The sequence below is a fragment of the Furipterus horrens genome, unplaced genomic scaffold, assembly GCF_987537825.1.
Source record: "Furipterus horrens unplaced genomic scaffold, mFurHor1.1.pri manual_scaffold_11, whole genome shotgun sequence".
Classification (NCBI taxonomy): domain Eukaryota; kingdom Metazoa; phylum Chordata; class Mammalia; order Chiroptera; family Furipteridae; genus Furipterus; species Furipterus horrens.
The window spans coordinates 61,817,944-61,841,118 of record NW_028327181.1 but is presented as its reverse complement, the minus strand read 5'-3'; the positions used below and the strand labels follow the sequence as shown (position 1 = coordinate 61,841,118).

Genomic DNA, 23,175 nt, shown 5'->3' with positions numbered 1-23,175 from the left:
AAGAAGCAGCTGCCCTGCCCAGAGGAAGAGAGAGGATGCCCTCCCCAACAGCCCTTCCAACTGAGGTTCACCCCCTCCCTCCTAGCAACCCTCATCTCCTCGCACAAGAAGGGGTCACTTCCCTGTCCAGGCCGTGCCTTCCTGCCCCCAATCTTTCCCTGGCTGGGCCTCTGGGTCCCATGAATGGAGCATAGCCTGGTGCGGTGCACTGCTGGCCCTGGAAAATGGTCTCTGAAGGGTCAGGGGATACTTGGTCCCACTTCACTCACCTCCCAGGTGCCTCCCCCAGGGAGGCTGCTGCCACCCATGAGCAGCCTGAGAGGCAGCCCCACACTCCGCCTGAACAAGGATGGGGAAGATGTAGGAGCCAAAAGTAACACGTGAGCCTCAAGTCTCACTGCAGCCACAGGTGAGGCCTCTAAGAAAGTTCCTCCAGAGACCAGACCTGGGGGCCAGCCCATTTCACCCGCCCATCCCAGAGAACAGTTCTGCAAAAGATCTCATAATGGAAGCCTACATCAGTACCCTTCCTACTGAGGGTCTAAGGCCTGGTCTAGGCCCAGGGGGATAGGGTGGGGTGAGATGTGGGAAAGGCCTGGCCAGATGGGGCACCCAAGAGGAAGACCCACCCCACCCCACCCCCGCCCTGCCTGTATAGGAAGAAAGTGAAGGGTCAAGGTCAAGCCCCCAGGTGATGCTGTACCCCAGTTCTGACCAACGCTGGGCCTGGCTCTTGATGCCCAAGCCCCCAAGAACAAGGCAAGTATTTCACGGGAGAACTTTACTGGGACCCACTTCCTTGCCTCAGACTCATAGACCCTGGGGGCTCAGACAAATCTGTTCTGCCCCTCCAGCCCAGTTGGTAAGCAGAGAACATCTCCAGGGGTCCTCAGTCATACCTCTGTCCCATGGACCCATTCATCACACCTATGAGTGAACTGGCCCCCACAGAGCTAAAACAGGCAGCAAGCATATAGGACTTTGACTCTCATTTTTGTGTTTGTAACCAGACTGGCCCTTAGACTTTTAAAACTGGGCATCAGTGCCTCTCTGAAGTGAGCCCCACACTCCCGCTCATATGCTGCCCCCTGCTGGCCACCTTACAGCAAGTGTTCAACCACCATTTTAGAGTGAGAAGCAGTCTGAATGGATGCAGGGTCTGGAAGTCCCTTTAGGGGAAATTATTCCTTTTGTTTAGGGGCTCTAAATCCGAGGGTTTTAAAACTGGTGAGAATGCATGGGTCCAATGAACTTGGATAAAGAGATTATACCTTCGTGACCCTGGCTGGGTAGCTCAGTTGGTTAGAGCGTCGTCCCAATACGCCGAGGTTGTGGGTTTGATTCCTGGTCAGGGTACATACAAGAATCAACCAATGATGCATAAACGGGTAGAACAAAAAAATCTATGTTTCTCTCTCTCTCATATAAATAAATAAATAAATAAATAAAAGTTTAAATCTAAAAAAAAAAAAAAAAGAAATTACACCTTCATTTTTACTCATCTCTACCTCAAATTTAGCATTTCCCTTGATTATCAATGTCAGCAACAAATCACAATAGCTTTAGCAGAATCTGTGACTTCGCCATTAGGAAGAGAAATCACAGATGTTCTCATATTACATTATAGGCATTGCAAAACTGATAGAGGTGTCTATATATAGTTTTAAAAATATTTTATTTATTTTTAGAGTGGGGGTAGGGAGAAAGAGAGGGAGAGAAACATCAATGCACGCGAGAGAGAAGCATTAATCTGTTGCCCCTCACATGCCCCCAACCAGGGACCCAGTCCACAACCCAGGCACGTGCCCTGACTGGGAATCAAACTAGCGACCCTTCAGTCTGCAGGCCGCGCTCAGTCCACTGAGCCATATCAGCCAGTGCTATATATAGTTTTTAATACATAAAAATATAGGATTACAATATATTTTATGTACATAAAAACCTTATTCTCCATGTGCTTCAGGACACACAAGAAAGTCAAGCACCCTTGCTTCAGTTGCCAGATGGCGGGGAGGTGGAGGGTGGCTCTTAGGGGATGGTCAGGCTGGGGAGGAAGGCCCTGGGGGCCTGAGACAGCAGCTCTTCACCAGCTGGAAGGGAAACATCTCAGCATTTTACGATGGGCTTGGCAGTCCCAAAGTGCACCCTGCAGGCCAGCCTAGGCAGGCATGAGTGGGTTGTCTCCCTCTAGTATTTGGGCCTTCCTGCTCAACCCAGTGGTAGGGTCTTCATGACACCCCTGAGGAGTCAAAGCAAAAATATCTGGCTGACTTCAGAGAGACACAATCCGAGCACAATCAGATCCAGCACAGTCCAGATCAGCCTTCAAAGGCAGTCGTTCCTGGTAATCACAGCCAGGACTAGCCCCACCCTACCCTGTCTTCTTCTTCCTTCTACTGCCAAGGAATCCCCTAGATTCCTAGGGAAAGTGCCAGGAACCAAATGCAGCAAGTTGCACCGTCAGCAGCCAGATCGATGCCAGAGATAAAGACTGAAAAGGAGACAGGGGCACCAAGGGACACAGGCCTCTCTGCATGAGTGCCAACCTGGTACCTGCTCCAGGGATGAGGACCTCAGAATGTGGACTTCCCTCTCTGCCTGAAGGTGAAAGGGCAACAGGCCCAATCCAGACCCTCAGCCCAATCTGACTTAGCAGGCACAGTGAGGACTGTCATCAGGTGGCAGGAGAGGGTCCTCTTCCTGACACCAGTGTAGGCCCAAGGGTCCCTCTTGGTCACTATAACTTCTCTTGGAACCCCATAAACACCACCTCCAAATACTTCTATACTTATAAAGCCTCATTTGCAAACCAACCCACAGCCCATAGCCCTTCCTCACCTTTGTGACAATTCCTGACCACCTGCTTCTTGGCGAAATTCTTTCTTCCCTTTGCTTCAGCATAACCAGCTGCCCTAAAACAGGCTCTGGTGCCCACCTTTCTAGCTGCTCTTCCTGTCTCCATTACTAGTTCCTCCCCTTCTGCCCCGCTCTCAAAAGCTTCCTGGCCTTCCCTAGGGTTACACGCTCTCATTCAGTGACCCTCAACTGGCAGTGTGGACAGTTAGCATTGAATGTCCCATTAATTAGAGGATATTTGGCACTTTTGCCCCCTGCTCACTAAATACCAGTAGTGCCAGCTGGGGATCCCATAATCTCAGCCAATGTCACAGCTTCAGCATTCAGCTGTGACCACTGATTTCCAGACATCACCTCCAGCCCTCATCCCCTTCCTGGTCTCAGTGCCCAAATTTCCTGTCTCCTCCTGATCACTTCCTCCAGGACATGTGTACCTCACCACAGCAGGTTCCAGCTTGAACTCATCACCTCCCACCAGCCCCAAGCATGATCCAGTCTATGTTCCCAGGCCCAGTAACAACACCCCTTTCCACCCAAACCCTCAGGTCAAAACCAGAGATTCAATCTTGGCTCTGCCCTGTCTCCAAGTCCCTCACCCAATCAACCGCCAGTCCTGGAGATTTCACCTCTTAAAAATCTGAACTTCATCTCTTTCTCCCCATCTTCATGGATATTGACCTCATTCAGTTTGCCTTCATCTCTCACTCAAACTCCTGCTCCTCAGCGCATCCTCTGCAGCTAGTACGGTAGTGCACAGGCTCAGAGTCAGACTGCCTAGATACAAATCCTGTCACTGCCACTTAACCGCAACGCTGGCGAGGCAAATCAACTGCTCTGGGCCTGCCTTTTCTGCAAAATGAGCATAATAATAGTGCCTTCCTCAGAAATTATTGTGAGCATTCTGTTAACACATACAAAGCACCCGCTGTGGGCTCGGCACTCAATATGTGTTATTATTTGTCTGTCTTTCCAAATCCCCCCTTCACTAAGCAGCCAGAGAAAATGTGACCATGTCATCCTTCTCAGTGCCCCCCACCCATCTTCCTCAGGAGGAGCCCCAACACATCAACAAAGCTCCTCAGATCTGTCTTCCTTTCACACTACAAATACACTCTCTTGAACACACCTGATCAATCTTGCCTCCAAACCTTTGCTTTATGCTGTTCCCGGTGCCTAAACATTCTCTCCCCATCTCTTCCCACCAAAGTGGTCCTGAGTTCTCAAGCTGTTCCAGTGCTGCTTCCTCCCAGATTCCTCTCTAGACCCCTCCAAGCAGGTGTCTCTTGCTCCCCTATATGCCCAGCCCATCTTATTGTAGGGACAGGTATTCTTTTCCCTGTATCTCACTCATTTTAGAATCCCCCGAGTCCAGCCCAGGTCCTGGCCCCAGCAAGGGCTCCACAGAAACCAGCTAAATGCCAGTCTGTCTAGGCCTCTTCAGGCTTAGACTTAACTCCTCAGCCCAGAGACAACGGCACCAGGTGTGTCCAAATTAGTGCCTGCAACAGTAGGGTGTGAATCCTGAGATAAGCTCTCCACCTACCTCAGGTCCTGCATTTTTTCCATGAAGGAAATAAAGACCTCCTCTGGGTTTGGGGTAGGGCTGGGGGATGTGTTATATTGTAGGGTGACCAGGCAGGGGGCTCCCAAAGCAGCTGAGAGCCAGAGGGCTCTAGGCCGTAGCCATAGCCCTGCATACCTGCTCTCTCTGATGAGGGCTAGAAGCACAACCTAGTGGTCCTAGCAGCACCAGTGGGGTCAGAGAAGGTAGGGTAAAGAATGAGACCGCCTCCGCATATCTCCCCTCCCACTCTAGAGTTGGGGGCCCTTTTCCCACCAGCCTCTGCTCTGTCCAGGTTAGCTATGACTTTGGCCTAAAGCTTCCCCTCTCAGGGTCTGAATCCCCTTCTTTTTATTTTATTTTTTTCATTTTTATTTTTGCTGTTTAGTCCCCTTATGCCCACTCCCCCTAGAAATCACCACACTGAATCGCCTTCTTTATCAAAGAATAAACCCTTCTCAGCTGCAACATTTACTAAATGCTGACTCTAGGTGCCAAGAGGATTAGGGCACAAAAGGATTACATTATGGCCTGCCCTCCCACCCCACCTCCCCAACAGACATATGCTGGCCCTCAACCAGAGAACAGAAAAGGAGTTTATTGAAAACTATATACAGCTGGTCAAGCCCCTCCCATAGGTGGTAGTTGGGGCCAGTCCCTCCCACACCTCAGGCAGTATCTTGGCCCCTGATGGTGGAGGCCAGGGCTGGAGCCAGGGCCCAGACTCCCTTGGGAAGCTTGGCAGCCAGACCCCATCACAGATCTTCACCTGCGAATTTACAAATCTAAATGGCCTGTCAGTGGTGAGCAGGAGACAAAGAATAGGTCCCTGCCCTGACCTAGTCAAAACCTGGATAGGCGAACACTATTCTGAAACAGCCAAGAGGCCCAGCTAGGCTGTGCAGAAGTCCTGTCTACACCCACAGGAGGCCTTCCTGGACATGGAGGCAAACAGCCCCCCCACCAGCCTACCCCACCCATGAGCTTTATGGACTTAGACTGAGGGCATCAGGCACCCTCCCTCCCAACACTGACCCAGGGTCCAGGGCTCCTGGGACACTCCCCAGGCAGAAGACTTGGGGTTGAGAGGTGAGTGCTGGGGAAGTCACAGCTGAGGGCCCAGGGCCGTCCTGGGGGAGGGAGCAGCCGGGGGGTCAGGGTGCCCCACTGTAGGAATAATCTGCTTTGTTGTGCATCACCAGCCGGCCATCCACAAAGTAGAAGCTGTCAGACTGCGTCTCATACGGGTGACGGATCATCTCATCAACTGCAAGAGAGGCCCAGCCACAGGGGGCAAAGCTCAGGCGCCGGAGCCAGGCCACTGCAGGGCCTTCAGGACTGTGGGACAGGGACAAGCCGAGCAGCCTCAAAGAATTCCCCCAGCCTCTTGGAGCCTAAGTTTCCCATAGGTGACACGGGAAGGTGGCCAGACACAAAGAGACCCAGGGTGGGAAGAAAGCGGGTCAGACCCACACTCCCCCCGGCTTGGTCTCCCTGAGGCCCCCTGCCACTGGGGCCCGGCCCACTCACTCAGCTCCTCGGAGAGAGGTGGGAAGTCATAGATGTGCTCGCAGGTGTTCTTGCTGCTGGGGATGCAGAAGCCAAAGTGGAAGTCGAAGCTTTTGAGCAGCTGGTTTCGGAAGTAGTGCCTCTCGATCATGCGGAAGTTGTGGACAGGCTTGTCTCCCACTGTGAACTCCACCCTGACGGAGAGAAGGGGCAGTGCTGAGCTTGGCCTTGAAGTCAACCAGCCGGGTTCAGCACAGATTGCCCCTAAGAGAGAGGCTCCGTAAGATCTCAGAAGGGCTCGCTCCCACCCCACCCTCACCCCCAGCCCTTGCCCCCCTGGCCCAGTGACTCACGTGGCTCCCACCTGCCTCAGGCGGAGGAAGGCAGGCGTGAACTGGTAGCGAACAAAGCGCCCAGCATTGGGGTCCAGGTCCCGCCGGTTGATGGGCAACCGCTCTGTAATGTACCCCAGCTGGGGCTCAGTGGCTTCAGACTGGGGCCCATGCCCACCCAGGGCCCCCATCTCCCAGAATTTTTAAAAACTCCCAGGAGATTCTGATGCACATTTAAGGGTTCAGATCTTCCACTTAACGGTTCCACCTGGGGGTTCTATATCAACAGGTCAAAATTTTCAGCTGAGGTTCCCAGAAGCAGATGGGAAGGAAAAGAGAGGCTCAGCCCCAGGTGGAGGTCCCTCCCTGATGACTCCTGGGAATAATGGGGCCCAAGCCCCAGCTCTGTTCTGACTCCTCTCCCACCTGAATAGTCCCTGGGAGCCCACCTCACAGCTCACATCCACTCCCTCGTCCACAGCCCACCCAGCCGCTCACCTGAGGCTGGGGGCTTCTTGATTTCAAAGAGGACAGTGCCTGAATCCATGTCCCGAATCTTGAACCTGATGAAGTCGATCTTATATATATTCTCCTCCGGGGAGCACAGGTAGTCTAGGGGAGACAGGTGGCTGCTGCCAGCTCAGCTTTTGTGGGACCCCGGACTAGCTACTACTTTCTCAGATCCCTAAGGTCACTGCCTTCCAGAAAGAGAGGAATGAACCCCTGCCCTTGAGGAACCCCACAGCGTAGGGAAGACAGCTCAGTCACTGGGATCTAATGGGGAACAAAGAGCTCCACCTAGTGGCCTCGGGGGTCAGGGAGGGGCAGGGAGGAGAAGGGTGGAGGACAGGTCACCTCCCCAACATTTTCCCTCCTACCCTGGAATTGAGGGCCCTTACTCCAGCCTCTGCTTTGCCAGGGTTGGCTTGGTGACTCTGAGCAAAATGGGTCTCCAGTCTTACAGGAAGCCCCCAGCACAACAGGGAAGATACAGCCCCATTTTGGGGAACCTCACTCTAAAAGGAGTGACACGGCCGGGCCTCAGGAGACAGTCATTCTCTGGAGGATACCCTCACCCTCACCCCCACCCCATAGCTCCCCTGGCGCTACATTGAGGTCTGTCAGGCAAGGACTTTCCCTGACCTAGGTAGTGCTGGGCCCTGTTCTTCCTCGATCCTGTCTCCCCACCCCCAGTTACCTCCTGTCCCCATAAGCAGTTTATACAAGCCCAGCTCCCATAAGCAGCTTAGCCAAAGCTCTGCTGACTCCAATCCAGAGCCTGGAATGTTGGGGGAAGGGGGCCATCTTTGTCCCATCCCCTGTTGGTCTCCAAATGGGGGGAAGTCTTAGCAAACAGAGGGAACCCCTTCAAAGGTCATTTACCCAGCCTTGGCTCTGAGCCACTCCCACAGAGAAGAGTACAGGGGAGGAGAGGAAGAGGGTGTGGCGGGTGCAGCAGAGGGTGTGCATGGAGGTTAAGGGGAGTCCTCAGTATCCAGAAGAGGAACCAGGAAGAGTGGTGGGCCCCTCCTGAGGAAGCTCAGGAGTATCAGGGCCTGATGAAACTCTCACTGCTTGCAGCAACTGCAAGTGCTCAGGAGGTCCTGGCAACAAATAGGAAGGGGCAGAGGCAGTGAGGGACTCTGGTGCTGTCAGCCTGCACAGCATCACATCCGCCCCATAGAGGCCCGGAAATCCCCCTCACCCCAGGCCCCTGGGCCACCTCCTAGTCCTCTGGGGCAGGAAGAGGAAGTAATGTAAAGTCATTCTCTCTTCCCCAAGCCTGGGGCAGCATCCTCCACAGAGCCCTCCTGGTAGCCACCTGGCACCCTGGGGTCCAGCAGAAATTACACAAGGCTTGGGAAGGGGCCTGAGCCCTGGCCTGTCCACCACAGCCTGTGGTGGGGAGAAGGCAGAGGGAGGAAACAGAAGTGGGCAGCCCCATCTCACCCTGTATACACCTTATTTTCACAGAAAGTAAGCACTAGTCCAAAGATGTAGAAAGGTGCTGGGCACAGGCAGAGGAGGTGGCACGACTGGGAGCAGGATCCCAGCTCCGCGTAGAACACCCCCTTCCTCTGGTCTCCAACTTCTGGAGCTTCTCCTCTCCTTTGGGAATAGCTTCTTGCCATCTGACCTCAGTCTTTTCCACTGCAAACTCAGTCTACAAATCCTCGGTCCTTGGTGGAAGTGAGGAACAGGGGATGCCAATGGCTCAGGACACGCCATCCTTTCTGCCAGGGAAGGACGAGGCCTGGGACCAGGGTCAGGCCAGAGAATGGGCAGAGTGGCTTGGAATACAACTGCTCCCTTCCCCTCAGCCACAAATAGCTTCCTAAGCTGGACTCGGGGAGCAGTAATCCAGGAGGTGCAAACCTCCAACCTGTGTGATTAGGGTCAGAAGAGACCAGGAGGTGCCAGGATGGCATGCCCTGGCTCTCTGTTCTCAACTTCTATAGAGGGAAGAGCTCCCAGGAAGCCCATTCCCCTACTCATCCCCCACAGATGCCTCATCTTAAGGACTATGAATTTCCTCCAAATTAGGAGACAAATGGTGTGTGGGCTGAACACCCTCTCCCCAATAGGTATAAAATAACCTCTAAAGTAACCTAGGACCTGGACAGGTTAGCCTGACCTCCAGACATCCTACAAGGAAGTTCTACCCCAGAGCTAACCTGAATCCCAAATGCTGTTTTTGTCAGTTATAGCCCAAACTGGCACCAACATCAGACTGGTCCAGGCCCCTTCTCACTACCAGTGTCTACTTGAGCAAGGCAGTTCAGCACTCTGGAGGCCCAGCCAAGAATGGCTGCTGCCTGGCTCAAAGAGGAAGGAGAAGCTGGTCCCCTAGGGACCCAGATGTACAGGCCTAGACCTGCCATCATGGTCCCTTCCACAGCTCTGCCTGGCAGCCCTGGGCTCTGCTGCTCGTACAGCTCCAGAGAGCAGGTCCACTCCAGCACGTGCACCTCCACAAAGAGGCCCCAAGAGTTGATCATAGACGGAGCCATGGCAGGGTCATTGATGAATGAGGCCAAAGTGGAAGGCCACTGCCTTCCCAAATGCCTTCTGTTCTTCGAGGCTCAGCCACCACTTCTACCATGAGGCTTCCTAGCCCTTGTTCCTTGCCTATGGTGACCCCCTCTCCTGCTCTGAATGCCCAGTTGTCTGTTTCCAGGCAGCAGCCATTAGCAGTCCTGTGGGGCCCTCAGTACCACTCATAAAAGAGCCCTATTTACTGAGCAGCACAGCATGCCAAGCGCTGTGCAAAGTCAGAGAATTTATTTTCACAATAGCCCTATAAAGGACATGTCATTATCCCCATTTTACAGATGAACATGCTCAGAGAGGTGAAGTTACTTGCCCCAAGGTCACACAGTCGATTACATGGCAAAGTTGGGACAATCCAGGCAGTCCAGCTCAGAAAGTCAACCACAGTGGAGACCTCCAGGCCTCCAGAAAGGGGACTGGCCCTAGCCCAGGCTAAAGGGGACATTAACTTACTCCCTTAGGAGGGCCCAGACCTAACCTACTGAAGCTTCCTGCTCAGGTCTTTTCCTGGGGAGAGGGGTGGCCCCAGACTTCCTAAGGGATCCAGGGTGAGGGCATTAATGGTCGGGAGACCTGAGGGTCTCAATGTCACCTAAGTAACTCAGCCTCCACCTAGCCTCCAGGGTGGGTACTGAGGACAGACAGTGCACACATTCTCCCTCCTTATTATTGTAAAGAAAGGACTCAAAGGGCTATAAAAACCTCTTGGGGAAGGGGTCGCACTTGCAGCTGCTGCCCCACCTCCACCATGGGAAAGGGGGTTGGACTCCTCAAAAAGGAAGGAGTGGGATGGAAATAAATCTCTAAATGGAGAGGAGGGGGCACAGGAGATCAGGGGAAAGGGGGACGTGGAGATCTCAGGCTTGGAAGCAGAAGGGTAGGGGCCTCTGGCGAAGGGTACCCGGTGAGGGAGGCGAGGCAGGGGGAGGGCGGGAAAGGGGGCGGGTGCTGGGGTTCGCTAGGGCCTCCTCCCTCCCGCGGCCGGCGCTCCCTCGCCTGTGCTCACCGCCAGTGATCCGCTGAAGCCCCAGCACGTCGTCCGGCCCGATCGGCTGTCTCCTCCGCAGTGGCCCCAGCCTGGGCCCTGGGCCTGCCTCTGGTTCCGACTCGGACCCGGACTCCGATTCTGCCTGCGATTGCGGCTCCGGCTTTGGCTCCACACTCGGGCCCAAGGCCCCCGGAGCGGGCTCCGCCCCCGTCCCGGCCCCGCCACCGCCCTGTTTCACCTTCATGGCCTCGCGGGGCTCCCCGCTCGCCTGCTGCCTCCGCGGCTCCTGCGCGGGCTGGAGCGGAGCAGGGGGAGAACCCGCAGCCCTACCCGCGCCGAGGCCCCAGGTACCGCCCCGCCCCGCCCCTGGGCCCGCCCCCCGCCTGCCCACCCAGCTGGAAGGCGACTCACGGACCGGGCTACTCACCCAGGGCAAGGTAGGGGCTCGCCCTGGGCTTCACTCATTTTTTCAAGGGGTCCTGGCTACCTCTCCTTTGCTCCCACCACTCTGCCCTTCCCTCCACCCCTAAAGCAAGTTACCATCTCAGGATCTTTGCCTGGGATACTTTCCCCCGGGTGGCCTCTTCTTGTTCCGGTTTCAGCTCAAATGTCATCTGCTCAAAGGCTCTCCCTCGCACCTATCCAAAGTACTAACGCCAGTCATTATCTGATCAGCCCGGTTTTTGTTTCTAATGCATTAACCAAAATGTTGTATTTGCTCACTGACTGTTCTCCCTAAAAGAACAGTTCTGGGAAAACAAGGATCCTCTTTGTTCTCTGTAACAACTCACCACTTGGAACAGTACCTATGCTCAATATATTTTTTAAATTGATTTTTAGAGAGAGAAAGGGAGATAGAAAAATCGATTTGTTGCTCCACTTATTTATGCATTCATGAGTTTATTCTTGTATGTGCCCTGACTGGGGATCAAACCCACAACCCTGGCATATGGGAGATGATGCTCTAACCCACTGAGCTACCTGGCCAAGGCAATATATATATATATATTTTAAAATTTATTTACTTTTAGAGAGAGGGGGAGGGAGAAAGAGAGGGAGAAATAGCAATGTGTGAGAGATACAGCATCAATTGCCTCCCACACACCCTCAACTGGGGATACAGCCCACAACCCAGGCATGTGCTCTGACTGAGAATCGAACTGGCAACCTTTCAGTTTGCAGGCCAGTACTCAATCCACTGAGCCACACCAGCCAGGGCAATATATTCTTTTTTAAAATTTATAAATGAGTTAGTTTCTGAGGTCTTACACTGGTATAAGCCATTCTCTCCCAGACCCCCAGGTAAAAAGCAGAAGTAGATGTTAACAGCCTTGTTGGGCAAACCACGACATGCCGAGGGACAACTGTTTAGTTGTCTAAGCCACCACAGGGCCCTTCAGGACAGGGAGACAGGAGGTCACATGGCCAGGCAGAAGCAAGGTGGGTCTGTGAGCCAAGAACAGATACTAGAAAACCATTACTCACACATGAAGGAAGAACCAAAGCTATGCTCATATTTCCTATCATTCCAATTCACAGTCAATGCCAAATACTTTCAAATGTTTATCACATTTAATCCTCACAATCACCTTGTAAGGGAGGTATCATTAGTGCTCTATTAACAAATGAAAAACTGAGGCTCAGTAGCTTATTCAGAGCTCCCCAGATGAAGTGCAGAAGGGTTTGAATTCAGGCATGTTAGGTCCCAAGTCTCTCTGAAGGGTGAAGGGAACCTCTGCCACACACACAGCGGTCCCAAGTCTCTCTGAAGGGTGAAGGGAACCTCTGCCACACACACAGCATCAGGCTGTACTCAACAGGTATAACTAGCCAGGAGGGAGGGGAGTAAGGGAGAAGGCCCAGAGGTGACCTGTGCCAGGCCCCCTCCCTGGGAGCAGTGCTGGGGCTCTCTCTGAGGGGCAGGGAGAAGCGTGGAGAGAAAGGGGCTAGAAAACCACCCAGGCTTTCCCTTCATGTTCCCTCTAAGTGCAAAAGGACTGAGGAACAGGGCAGAAGCACAAGCTGCCTCTGCCCCAGAGGTATAGGAAGGGCCTTCAAATTCAAGCCCCAGATGATGCATCTTTTGAGGACAGGAGTGGGACACCTGAGTCAGACAAATGGAACGTTATGCTGGTGGCTGGAGAGGTAACAGAGGAGGCTGGAGAGAGGTCATTCGTGGCAGGCCCCATTTATGTGCCTCTCTGTCTAACCTCTTCCACCCTGGCCAGAAAGAAAGGCTTCCTACTGAGATGCTGCCCTGCTCAGTCTATCTTCTCAGGCTTTTTCCAGGACTTGTGGGTCTCCAGGAAGATCTTGACCAGAGACAGGACGATGGGCACAGCCATAGGCAGGAAGAGCGGGATGTAGATGGCAAACTTCTGGTCATCAGGGAAATAGAGGAGGTGGAGGAGTGACGGATCAAAAAAGGCACGCTCCGAGGATGTCACGGCTTCCTGGCTGGCAACAAAGGCAGAGGCCAGGTGCCCAGAGGCCAACTCCTCCGCTGCCTTCTGGACTGCGGCCACAGCCCTGTACACCTGGAAGGGGGCGAGGGATTACCAGTTAGTCCGAGGCGCTGATGAAGGGGGTGAGGGTGACAAGCTTCCCTGTGTCTTCTGTCTACCACAGGCTGCCTGGAGCTCACCCAGATCCTATGGAGGCTATAGTATAAAAGGGCTACAGTGTACTTTCTGAGTGACTGCTTAAAACCTTACCTCCCCCCAATCTGGACTCCTGCTGGGGGCTGGCACTGCCCTCTAGAGGAAGCCTGGGGCATTTAAGGCTGGCATGCCCACACATACCCTGGACCCCAGCTGGCTCCAGTTTCTCCATACCGTGACCCTCAATGGCCACTACAATCCTGGGCCATGGAATCCATCCCCTACCCACTTACCTCAGATGCCACATCATCCTTAATGACAATGTTGCTGATCTTTCCCAGAAGCTGGGCCAGGGAAGTGAGAGTGGTGGTTGCTGTGGCCAGGTTCTCCACTGACCGAGCCCAAAGCAGCCGGTCTAGCTCCCAAGTCATTAGCCCTTCACTCTTAGGCCCTGAAAACAGGCATTTTGGAGGCAACTGGGGCTGAGCAATCCCAAATAGCAGCCTGTAGGAAGAACAAAGGAGGCCAAAGCAGCTGAGACTAGAAGGTGGTAGAAGAAGATAGCTAAGATTCCTAGAATAACAGATTTTCAACCTTACCCAGACCCTCAGGGGTTGCAGAAAGTGCCTCAGGATCAGTTAGCTCAAGAGTAGCAACACTAAGCAATCCAGTGCCCCAAGCCCTGCTTTAGCCTGTGCTTTAGCTTTTACCTGTTTCTATATTGGACTTCCAAGATCTTATTTGACAAAAGGTTCCATGGCTTAGATACTTCTGATAACACCAACTTAGTTTAATCCTCTCACCCTAACTACCCTCTCTCTCTTTGGACAAATGGGGCCACCAAGCCTCAGTTAAGGGATGATCCAGGACCACCTCTGACAAGATATACGCACTGTGCCTCTCCACTCCTGCACTCACGGCAGACGTTGCTAATCAATCAGAATCCTCTTTCCTGATGAGCCCAAAGAATCCTCAACATATAGCACCAGGCAGCCACTATCAACAGGTCAGTTAGCACAAGAATTAATAGCTATTTCCTTAAGCACCCCTAATCACATCCCATGGACCTGATACTCATAAGTCTATTTTTCTTGTAAGTTTTGGTCAGCATCTAGCTCTTCTTGGGAGAAGAGTGAGGTGGTCCTTGGAAAACTTTCTTGGTTTCCTAGGGCTCTGGGCACAGCTGAGGTATCTCTGCCAGTGAGATTTTATTCCAGTCAGCCCAGGAGACTGTGGTCAGAGTCAGGCCATGTCCCCAAGTGGATCACCCAGGACCTCACCGCAACTGAGCCAGGAACACCTCCATCACTCGCACCATGTCTACATCAACTCGCACTGGCAGCTCCGAGGCATTGTAGGCTTTGGGGTCCACGTTGTATACCTGCAAGGGGAAATAAGGTTGCCTCAACATCACACCAGGACCATACACACCTGTGCCCTAGATATTCTGGAAGCCATGAGAGAAAAAGAAGACATATTCTATGCTCTTTAGAAATTACAAACCTGATGGTATAACTAATATTTTTTGAATACCTATTAGGAGCCTTCCATAAATTATCTCTATTACCCCCCTCAAAAATCCTGCAAAAGAGATCATTTTTATCCCATTTTAGAGTTCCTACCCTTGAGAAACTCCCAGTCTAATAGAGGAGACAAAGTTCCCAACTTTGCAAGACTCCCACAAATAGGTCCAGGATCTATAATGTACACAGAAAAGTCCTCAGTAAGTACAAACTGCTACATGCAAAAAGGTCATATTTTAGAAAATACTGACAAAATAAAAAGCAGTGAGGGCTGGGAGAAGAAGGGCATGAGTTCACAGTACCCTCACCTCCTTGGTGCCTGCCCCCCCCCACTGGCTTAGCCATGGAGGACACTAGAGGAACAACAGAAGAATAGTCTCAGGGAATATCTGTCCCTGAGGCTTGGGTTCTGAGGTCTGCATACTGTGACCATTACCATGATGCCACCCCAGCGGGGACTGTGGAAGGCGTTGGTAGCCACTGGAGCCCGATCCTTGTCCTGGATGTACAAGGGGGAGTGCGCAAGTTCAGGAACATAGAGTAGAAAGTTGAGCACAGGGTAAAGGGAGGCAGCACTGGATCCTGTGGTACAAAGAGAAGGGAAGTCAGAATATTAAAACATGTTAGATATAGATCTAGTTCCAGGTCAGCCTCTAACGTGCTGGCCATTCACTCTGGGCTTAGCTTTTCCCAAATGATAATCACTAGGATCTTCTCCAGTCCTGAGTTTCTGTGGCAGAGAACCTCTGAACGTTCTCCTAAGATGTACCACAAACATGAAGTGCAGTTCTTAGCCCCAAAATGTCCCTGGAATCTACCCCCCCCCCCAACAGGCCTCCCTTAACTATCTAAGTCAGCCCTCATGACTACTGCCACATTGCACCCATATTATTATAACTTGTTTTATGCACAAGTATTTATACTTGTACCCTTCAAAGGCTAGTCATTCATAACAAGTTGAAGTTCAAACTCCTCACTGCGGTCCTTTATGATCTGATGCATGTCTGCCCTGCCAACATCATCTTGGTCACCTTCTCACAAATCAGCCACAGTAACTTCTCTGAGCTTCCTGAGGGTCTATGTGCTCCTCCTCTTCTACATCTAAGCTCATAGTTCCCTTGCCTGAAATCTATCTCTGTACTCAGCACTGCTATAAAGCAGTCCTTCATAATTTGTTTGCTGAGTAAAGACAGAGGGAGAAATGTTCCCAGACCTCCTGTGCTGCCCCTCCCATAACCCTAAGTCCACCCTGGCCTAGCCCTGATGTCTTGAATTCCACAACTAGTCATACACTCATTTTGGTTTCCCTGTATTGTAGTTCTTGGTGACACCTACTTCTCCTAGGTACCACTCCAAAAGTGAAAAACTGGAGTCCTAGCCTCAGGGTTCCTCATTCTGCCTTCATGTACTTTTGCTGTTATCTTTCCTATATGTGTGACCTATCTTTCCTGGATGGTTTGCAGGGAGAGTGACATATCCTATTCGTTCATTCACAGCAAGTGCTGAGAAACATGTTTAATAAGTGCTTTTGGACATGATGATGTGGGAATGCAGATATCAACAGAGTATCACGAAAAAGGAGCCTAAGTGCCAACACTTCCTCAACGTCCTCAGACCAACTCCAATCTGGGAACCATCGTTATATACAACCCCCCTCCAACCTCAGGCTGAGCCTTCTGGGTCCCTCCCTGGCCTAGCAGAAAGACCCTCGACCTCAGGAGCTCACCTAGGCGGGACTCCACTGGATTGATGACATGGGGGAGGCTGTGTGCGGCCAGGTAGTAGCTGGAAGAAGCTGGGTTAAAGCGGGGGTTTACCCCCAGCGCTGCATAGTAAAGGATCTAGAAAGCAAAGGGGGAGGATGTTATTTTGTTTATTGATTTATAGTCTACTCTGTCCCAAAAAAGATTTGAGATGGCTTCAAAAGATACAATTACGATAGGACGAAATATAATAAACAAAATCAGGGCTGAGAAAAAAAAGGTGTAGGGGAAAAAACAACAAAGCCAAGGCTAAAGTTAAAACATTAAATATGTTCTTTGAAAACCACATATTTTGCCAGGCTTTTCTCATAGCCTAAACAAAGAAAGAAAAAGAGAATAATATAATTCAGATCAAATCAAGTCAGTTATTCAAAAGTCCTTACTCGCACTACCAAGACCTGATAAAAACTTCTCCCACATTTTCCCTCATTGTATTATACAGAAAGCTACATTTTTCACATCTTTATTGTTACTACATTCACATAGTTCAGGAAGTTTTTTTTGTTGATGTTATTTAAATAAATTTCTTACAACTAGTAAATACAGCTCTGGAGGGAGCCATGAGGAAGTTAGTTTTCTCACAAGCATTGATGAAACTCCCAGAGCTGGACACGTGGAGGGGAAGTAGATACCAGAGCCACACACAGAGCCACACACGTACAAAGGAAGCTCCTAGCCAATCAGCAAGCCCAAAGAGCTACAAGAACAGACTATACTTGTAAACACTAAATATGGATGGACTTTGAAAAGGATGGTGCAGCCAAGAAAAGGCCTCTTCAACCTGCTCCCAGTCTCACCTGAGAGTCCACAGAGAAGTTGCCAGTGGCACTGAGGGCATTCAGAAAGGGCTGCACGTAGCGCTGAACAGCTCCCTCTATGTCCCAGTGCACATCATGGGACTTGGGGTCTGGGTTGAGTAAACTGAAGGTGATCTCATAACCTATGGAAACAGGAGTCGGGGGATCCAGAGGCTTCCATGAATGAGAGGCAGCCTGTACCCCTGGCTCAGCCAAACTTGTTTCTCCTCTAGAATGGGGCTGATTGCCATCATAGAACCAATGAAAGGATAAAATTGGGATGAGGAACACTTTAAGAAAAAGTTGAAACCACCAAAGGAAGAAAGAAAGAAAGAAAGAAAATTCACATGCAGATTCCCCTCCTGCCCCAATGCCTCCACATAATTCATTTCCTTCTCCCTTCCCATAGTAAAGCCTGGGCACCCTACCCAAGCTGGACTTGAGAGGCCGCCTCTTATCAGAGCTCCATTTGTCTTCTGGAAGGTGGTCAGCCAGGGCTGCAGCAAGCACATCCTCAGTCAAAGACATGGCCTGGGCTATTTGGATTATGCGGCGGCCAATAATGTTAAAAGCCTCCCGGTGCATTATTCCCCTCACGACTGCCGTCCTCTTAGGCCCAATGTAGCTCATCATGTCCTGTGAGGGGCAAGCAAAGGACAGAATGCCCATGGCTCAGGGAAGAAGGCAGAAGAGCACTCTGGCTCCTGCTTCTGAGGATCTGGCCTTTTGCCACTGAGCAACAGACATGCACCTCTCTTTAGATTCATAGTGAACTATTATCAGCATTTCTGAGCTATGGGTATATATGAATGTGTTCATTCACTTCAGTTCCCTCCTTCTTCCCAGTAGACATAGTTCCAGGAAATATCAAATCTTCACAGGCTGGAAACTAAGAGATGAAAACTAAGATGATGAACAAGAAAAGCAGAATAAACAAATGACTGGACAGTCTGATCTAAATAAATGGCACACGGCAAAGAGGCAAGTACAAGAACTTTCACAGCAGCATTATTTGTAATAAAAAATTGGAGACAATCCAAATGCCCATCATCAACAGAATTGATAAACTGTGATAAACTACAATGAAACATTAGGCCCAATTAAAAAGGAATGCATTAGATTCAGCTACACATATTATCATGGATGATTTTCTCAAATATAAATGTTGAACAAACTAAAAATTGCAGAAGAACATATGCTGTATTATACCATTTATATGAAGTTCAAAACATGTAAAATCAAAGATACTGTTTATAGAGATACAACATATGATAAACTTGGAAAAAAAGAAAATTACTATAAAATATGGTCACGTGGGCTGAAAGGAGCAGGATGTAACCATGGAGACACATGGGGCTCCAACTATATTGCTATAACATTATAAGCATGGGCTGGAAACTTAGATGTTTATTAAAATTCTTTCCTCTTTTATAAGAATTAAATATTTCATTATACATTCAAAAAGAAAATGGTACACATTATAGTTTCCACCAAGCCCTTTGCTCATGAAAAGTTCAATATATTGCCCATATTACCATCACAATCCACTGAAACCTGCTTCTTTCTTTTATTCCTACTGATTTATTTTCCCACTTTAAATGGTCATTGGAGCTGTAACCATATACAAGTCTTAGATTTAGAAAACCAAAGTTAATGAAAAAATTCCTATTTGCATTCTTTAAAAAATATATTTGGAGAGTTTTCCATAGCAAATGGAAGAAATGGGCGGCAATCCTACAAAGAGGTGACCAGGGCGAGGAAGAGCTGATGGGGTTAGGCAAGGTCACAGCCTCTCTGCTCACCCTACCTGGGGCAGAAGTGAGGAGTGTTCAGAGATCACGTACACAGTCAGGGAGCCCTCTGCTTGCTCCTGTGGCTCAGTTAACATGGTTTCTGCCTCTGGGGACAAGAGCAGGTGGTGCACCATGAGCAAAAACACCGTTCCCTCTCCCTCTGGCCCCCACAGCGTGCCTAAGCCACCCCTCCACCTCCCACTGAAACCCAGCTGACACTGTAGGCAGGCTTGGCCCTCAGTGGCCCAAGCTGAAACGCATCTCACTCACAGCTTTCCCAAAGAGATTTTGGAGTTAAGACAACGTATGAAAATTACACCCTTTAGGGATCAGAAGGGAAAACAGGGCTTCAATGTTAAATGGTGTGATCTCCCCTTCCAGTACCTTGCACACTGCTCGATGACAAGGCCTCTTCCTCACGGTCCAAAGCCCTCCGATAGGCCTTCTGGAAACGGCATTTAATCTTCATTTTGTCTGAGAAGAAATGGAAGAAGCTTAATGGGAAGAGCAAGTGTCAGACTAATTCTAATGATTTCTGCATGGATGATATCAAACACATAACACTCCACCTCTGCCATCTGCCCGTGTACACACTACCTTCAACTTGAAGTACTCTCCCACAGGGAAATCTATTACAATATTCATTACATGAATAGGTGAACGGAGAAAAACCATATGACCACTTAAATAAGTGCCCCAAAGTAATTAAATTCAACGAACATTCTTGATAAAAACAAAATACACACTTAATGGAAAACACTAAATAAAGTTCCACTAAAATTAGTAATAAAGCAAGATGCCTGCTAGTTCCGCTATTATTCAGCACTGTTCTTTCTGAAGTTCCTGACCAATGTAATAAGAAAGAGAAATAAAACATGAATATTTGAAAGAAAGAGACAAAACAGCCACTTTTTGAAGCAGTATAATTATTTTCCAAGAGAATCAACTGAAAAACTATTAAAACTAGTAACAGTTTGGTGAGATGACTAGATATGAGAATACATACACAAGAATCAATAACTTTCTGATAAATACCAGCAATATCTAATTAGAAAAGCAAGTATTTTTAAAAATCCCAATTGCAATAACAACAAAAAACATAAAGATACCCAGGAATAAATGTACAAAACTATAAGGAAAAAACCCAGGACTTTACTGAAGGACATAAAATAACTGATAAAATAGAAAACACATACAAGGCTCTTAGATGAAAAGATTAAATATCCTAGGTACGTCAATTCTCCCCAAGTTAATCTATGCCTGTAAGGCAATTCCAAAGTGATTTTTTTTTTTTGCCCTCTGGAACTTGACAAATAAAATCTAAAATTTATTGGAAAAGTTCTTTATAGAATTCCAGGTCACATATGCAGAAGAAATGATAGGATTTAAAAAACACTATTTTGGCCCTGGCCAGTGTGACTCATTTGGTTGGGCATCATCCTGCAAACCAAAAGGTTGTTGGTTCAATTCCCAGTTAGGGCACATGCCTGGATTGGGAGTTTGGTCCCAGTTGGGGCATGTGCAAGAGGCAACCAATTGATGTTTCTCTCCCTCTCTTCCTCTCTCTCTAAAAACAAATAAATAAAATCTTTAATAAAAAACCTTCAATAGTTACCCTTCTCATCCAGAATAAAAGCAGTATGTGAGTCTGCCCCCTCTTAGCCACTCTAGTTCTATTTATTTCCTCTTACACTGTCCCTCATTCACCTCACTCTAGCCACAATGGGATTCTTACTCTTCTGCAAAGAAAGGCCGTGCCCCTGCTCCTACCTCAGAACCTTACGCTTGCTTTACTCTCTGCCAAAATGCTCTTCTCCCAGATACCAACACAATTTACTCCTTGATCTCTTTTATCTTTTAGGTGCCTACTCAAATATCCTGTTTTCAAATGATGCCTCCCTGGGCAACCCTATCTAAAATAGCAATGACCTCCTCATCCCTCCCCCCAAAAACCTCCCTACCTCATTGCCCTACTCTATTTTAGTCCTATCACCATTTAATATACACTTCACTTGTTGATCTTTTTAATTGTCTTTCTCCTCTTTTTTGTCTATTTTGTTCACTGCTATTATCTCTAACAACCACAACAGTATCTGACATAGGTACTCAATAAATACTTGTTGAGTAAATGAACAACCCTATTACTACCCCTGTTTAACAGATGAGAAAAACAAGGTTTAGAGAGGTTAACAACCTCACCCAAATTCACACAAAGACGTGGAAGAACCAAGGCTTTAGTCCAAGCTCTCTTATACCACAATTCCATGCTCCTTGCCACTCCACTATCACCGAATACTGTGTCACTAACTATGAGAAGTCCATGAGAAATTGACAATAATCCAATTTTTGTTTTGATAGAAGTATGTGTGTATACATTAGGTTGAACCATATGAAATATAATTTAAATATATATATATATGTGACCAAGGTTAAAGAGTAGAAAGTAAATGGCACACAGGCACTTCATGGTCTGGACTCAGCCTACATCTCCCTTCACTCCCAATCTTTCACTCCACACTGGAAAGGTAAAACTGCTCATGGACCGCCTCCCTCACCCCCCACACCATCCCCTACATGCTACATAGGAGGCAGCCAGCATAGTTTGTTGGTGAAAAGCTTCAACAATGGAATCAGTCAGGCCTGGATTTAAACCCAGTCCTACCTCTTACTAGCTAGCTGTGTGATCTTGTACAAGTTAAAATCTGTTTGTTTGTGTGTTTCATTTACAAAGTGGGGACCATAATGTAAGAGAGGATGAAACAAGGCAACATATGTAAAGTGTTTCACCTAGTTATTGGCATATAGTGAACAATTAATAATAGCTATCATTATTACTGGCTCACACTATTTCCTCTTTCACTTCCCCATTTAACCTAAATTCCTATGTATCCTTTAAAAATCCAACTTAAAAATTACATCCCTCAAAACCTTCACTGGCTTTCTCTCCTCCCAGAGAGTTAAAGGCTTTCTTAAGTGCAGTCTCTGTTTCTTACACACTTCTGCAATTTCTTTATCTAAGTGTCTTTCTCCCCTACCTGACTATAAATTTCTTGAAACAATTAACTGTTTCGCAGTCATCCCCAAATTCCTGGTACCTAAGAAAAGTGCCTAACACTCAGGGAAGTGTTTAATGTTAAACTGAGTAAGGCCTGCACGTAAGTCCGACTTGATTCCAACTCCTGTAACCTTTCTATTAGATCCCACTTCCTCCACTGTCCTCTAATGTGCATCAACAAATTCTGATCAGGTAGCATAACTGTTTTATGAATAAAATCGCCGCCTTAATGCTGAACACTGAATTTAAAGTTGCTTTTCTTCTAACCAAACACACTGTTCATTCACAGAGGCCTTTTCATAAGTTTTTAACTACCTTCATGGGACACCCACACTCCTACCCAATGCATATCTGGACTGAGCTCAGACCGAAAAGGCAACCCTGACCACACCCCCTCGACCCCGAGCCAACCCCCAGGAACTCACATTTCAGAGGGATCTCTCTCTCATGCACAACGGTGAAGGGCAGCTTCTCCTGATCGTCCAACGGCACTGACTCTCGCGTAAACACGACAGTGACGGGCACCATGAGCCGGAGCTGCGGGAAGGCGCACGAAGGCCATCAGCTGAGTCTGTACCTTGTGCACGGGTTGTTCTCTAGCCCTTCCCCATCGAGGTCTCACCTGCAGGGCATTCAGCCCACTAATCTGGGAGTAAGGCAACGGGGCCCGGTAGGTCTCCGTGGTCTTCCACCAGAGCGGCAACCCCAGCACGATGGCCACCGCGGCGAAGAAGAGAGCGGCGCGCTTGCCTCGGACCACCTCTGGAAGTATGGGGGACCGACTGAGGCGCCGGAAGTGGGCGCAGGTGCCAGCCCCACCCTAGAGGCGGAGGAGCCCCTCAACAGCGAGGCTCTCGCCCCGCGCTCATAGGGATCCCCATGCGACCGGCCCGGGCCTAGGTCTGAAGGGATCCTGTCTGAAACGACCCCTGACCCCGAGTCCGCGGGACCTCTGGCACACCACAATCCCCACTCCCTCATTCCTCCCTCGCAAGCCCCGAATCTGACGCCCCGACCCGAAAGCCACCGCACCTAGGTCCGAAGCGACAGCTCCGGTGGCCGCCATGCTTGATTCCGACTACTCTAGCCGTGGGGCGGAGCAGCGCAAGCCTCCCCCAATCGGAAACCGGCGAGGGGGCGGGACCACGGCAGCAATCGTGGCCAATCGCGAGCAAAACTCCAGTCTCGAAGGTGGGAGAAAATCGGTGAGCGGTGGGCGGAGTCCATCGCAAACTGGTAGTTCAATACTAATCTGGTGACCACGGAAAGCGCCAGGTCTCCGTTTTTCATCTGAAAAATGGAGATATTTACAAAAATGAGGTCATTCATGTAAAGAACCTGACACAC

At 49.6% G+C, this 23,175-nt stretch overlaps 2 protein-coding genes across 5 annotated transcripts; both read right to left on the bottom strand.

Annotated features, from left to right (window-relative positions):
- Window positions 1–5,398: 5,398 nt before the first annotated feature.
- On the bottom strand, window positions 5,399–10,637 carry UNC119 (unc-119 lipid binding chaperone). 3 transcript variants are annotated; one of them, XM_090292365.1, is made up of 5 exons: window positions 10,316–10,637; window positions 6,757–6,821; window positions 6,280–6,398; window positions 5,948–6,120; window positions 5,399–5,684 (listed from the first exon to the last, which is right to left on the bottom strand). In XM_090292365.1, the coding sequence occupies exons 1-5, from the start codon at window positions 10,539–10,541 to the stop codon at window positions 5,572–5,574; spliced, it is 696 nt and encodes a 231-aa protein (XP_090148491.1). In that variant the 5' UTR covers window positions 10,542–10,637; the 3' UTR covers window positions 5,399–5,571. The 3 variants fall into 3 exon arrangements, with proteins under 3 accessions (XP_090148491.1, XP_090148490.1, XP_090148492.1); XM_090292364.1 differs by having other exon boundaries at window positions 6,280–6,382; window positions 6,757–6,870; window positions 10,316–10,634; XM_090292366.1 differs by having other exon boundaries at window positions 6,280–6,382; window positions 10,316–10,373.
- Window positions 10,638–12,469: 1,832 nt separating this feature from the next.
- PIGS (phosphatidylinositol glycan anchor biosynthesis class S) lies at window positions 12,470–22,920 on the bottom strand. Of its 2 annotated transcripts, XM_090291784.1 has the most exons (12): window positions 22,861–22,920; window positions 22,451–22,590; window positions 22,254–22,365; window positions 19,158–19,247; window positions 18,788–18,879; window positions 17,409–17,616; window positions 16,981–17,123; window positions 16,147–16,261; window positions 14,857–15,002; window positions 14,178–14,278; window positions 13,191–13,401; window positions 12,470–12,834 (listed from the first exon to the last, which is right to left on the bottom strand). In XM_090291784.1, exons 1-12 carry the CDS (start codon window positions 22,892–22,894, stop codon window positions 12,559–12,561), a joined length of 1,668 nt encoding a protein of 555 aa, XP_090147910.1. In that variant the 5' UTR covers window positions 22,895–22,920; the 3' UTR covers window positions 12,470–12,558. The 2 variants fall into 2 exon arrangements, with proteins under 2 accessions (XP_090147910.1, XP_090147911.1); XM_090291785.1 differs by lacking the exon at window positions 22,451–22,590 and having other exon boundaries at window positions 22,861–22,893.
- Window positions 22,921–23,175: the final 255 nt, after the last annotated feature.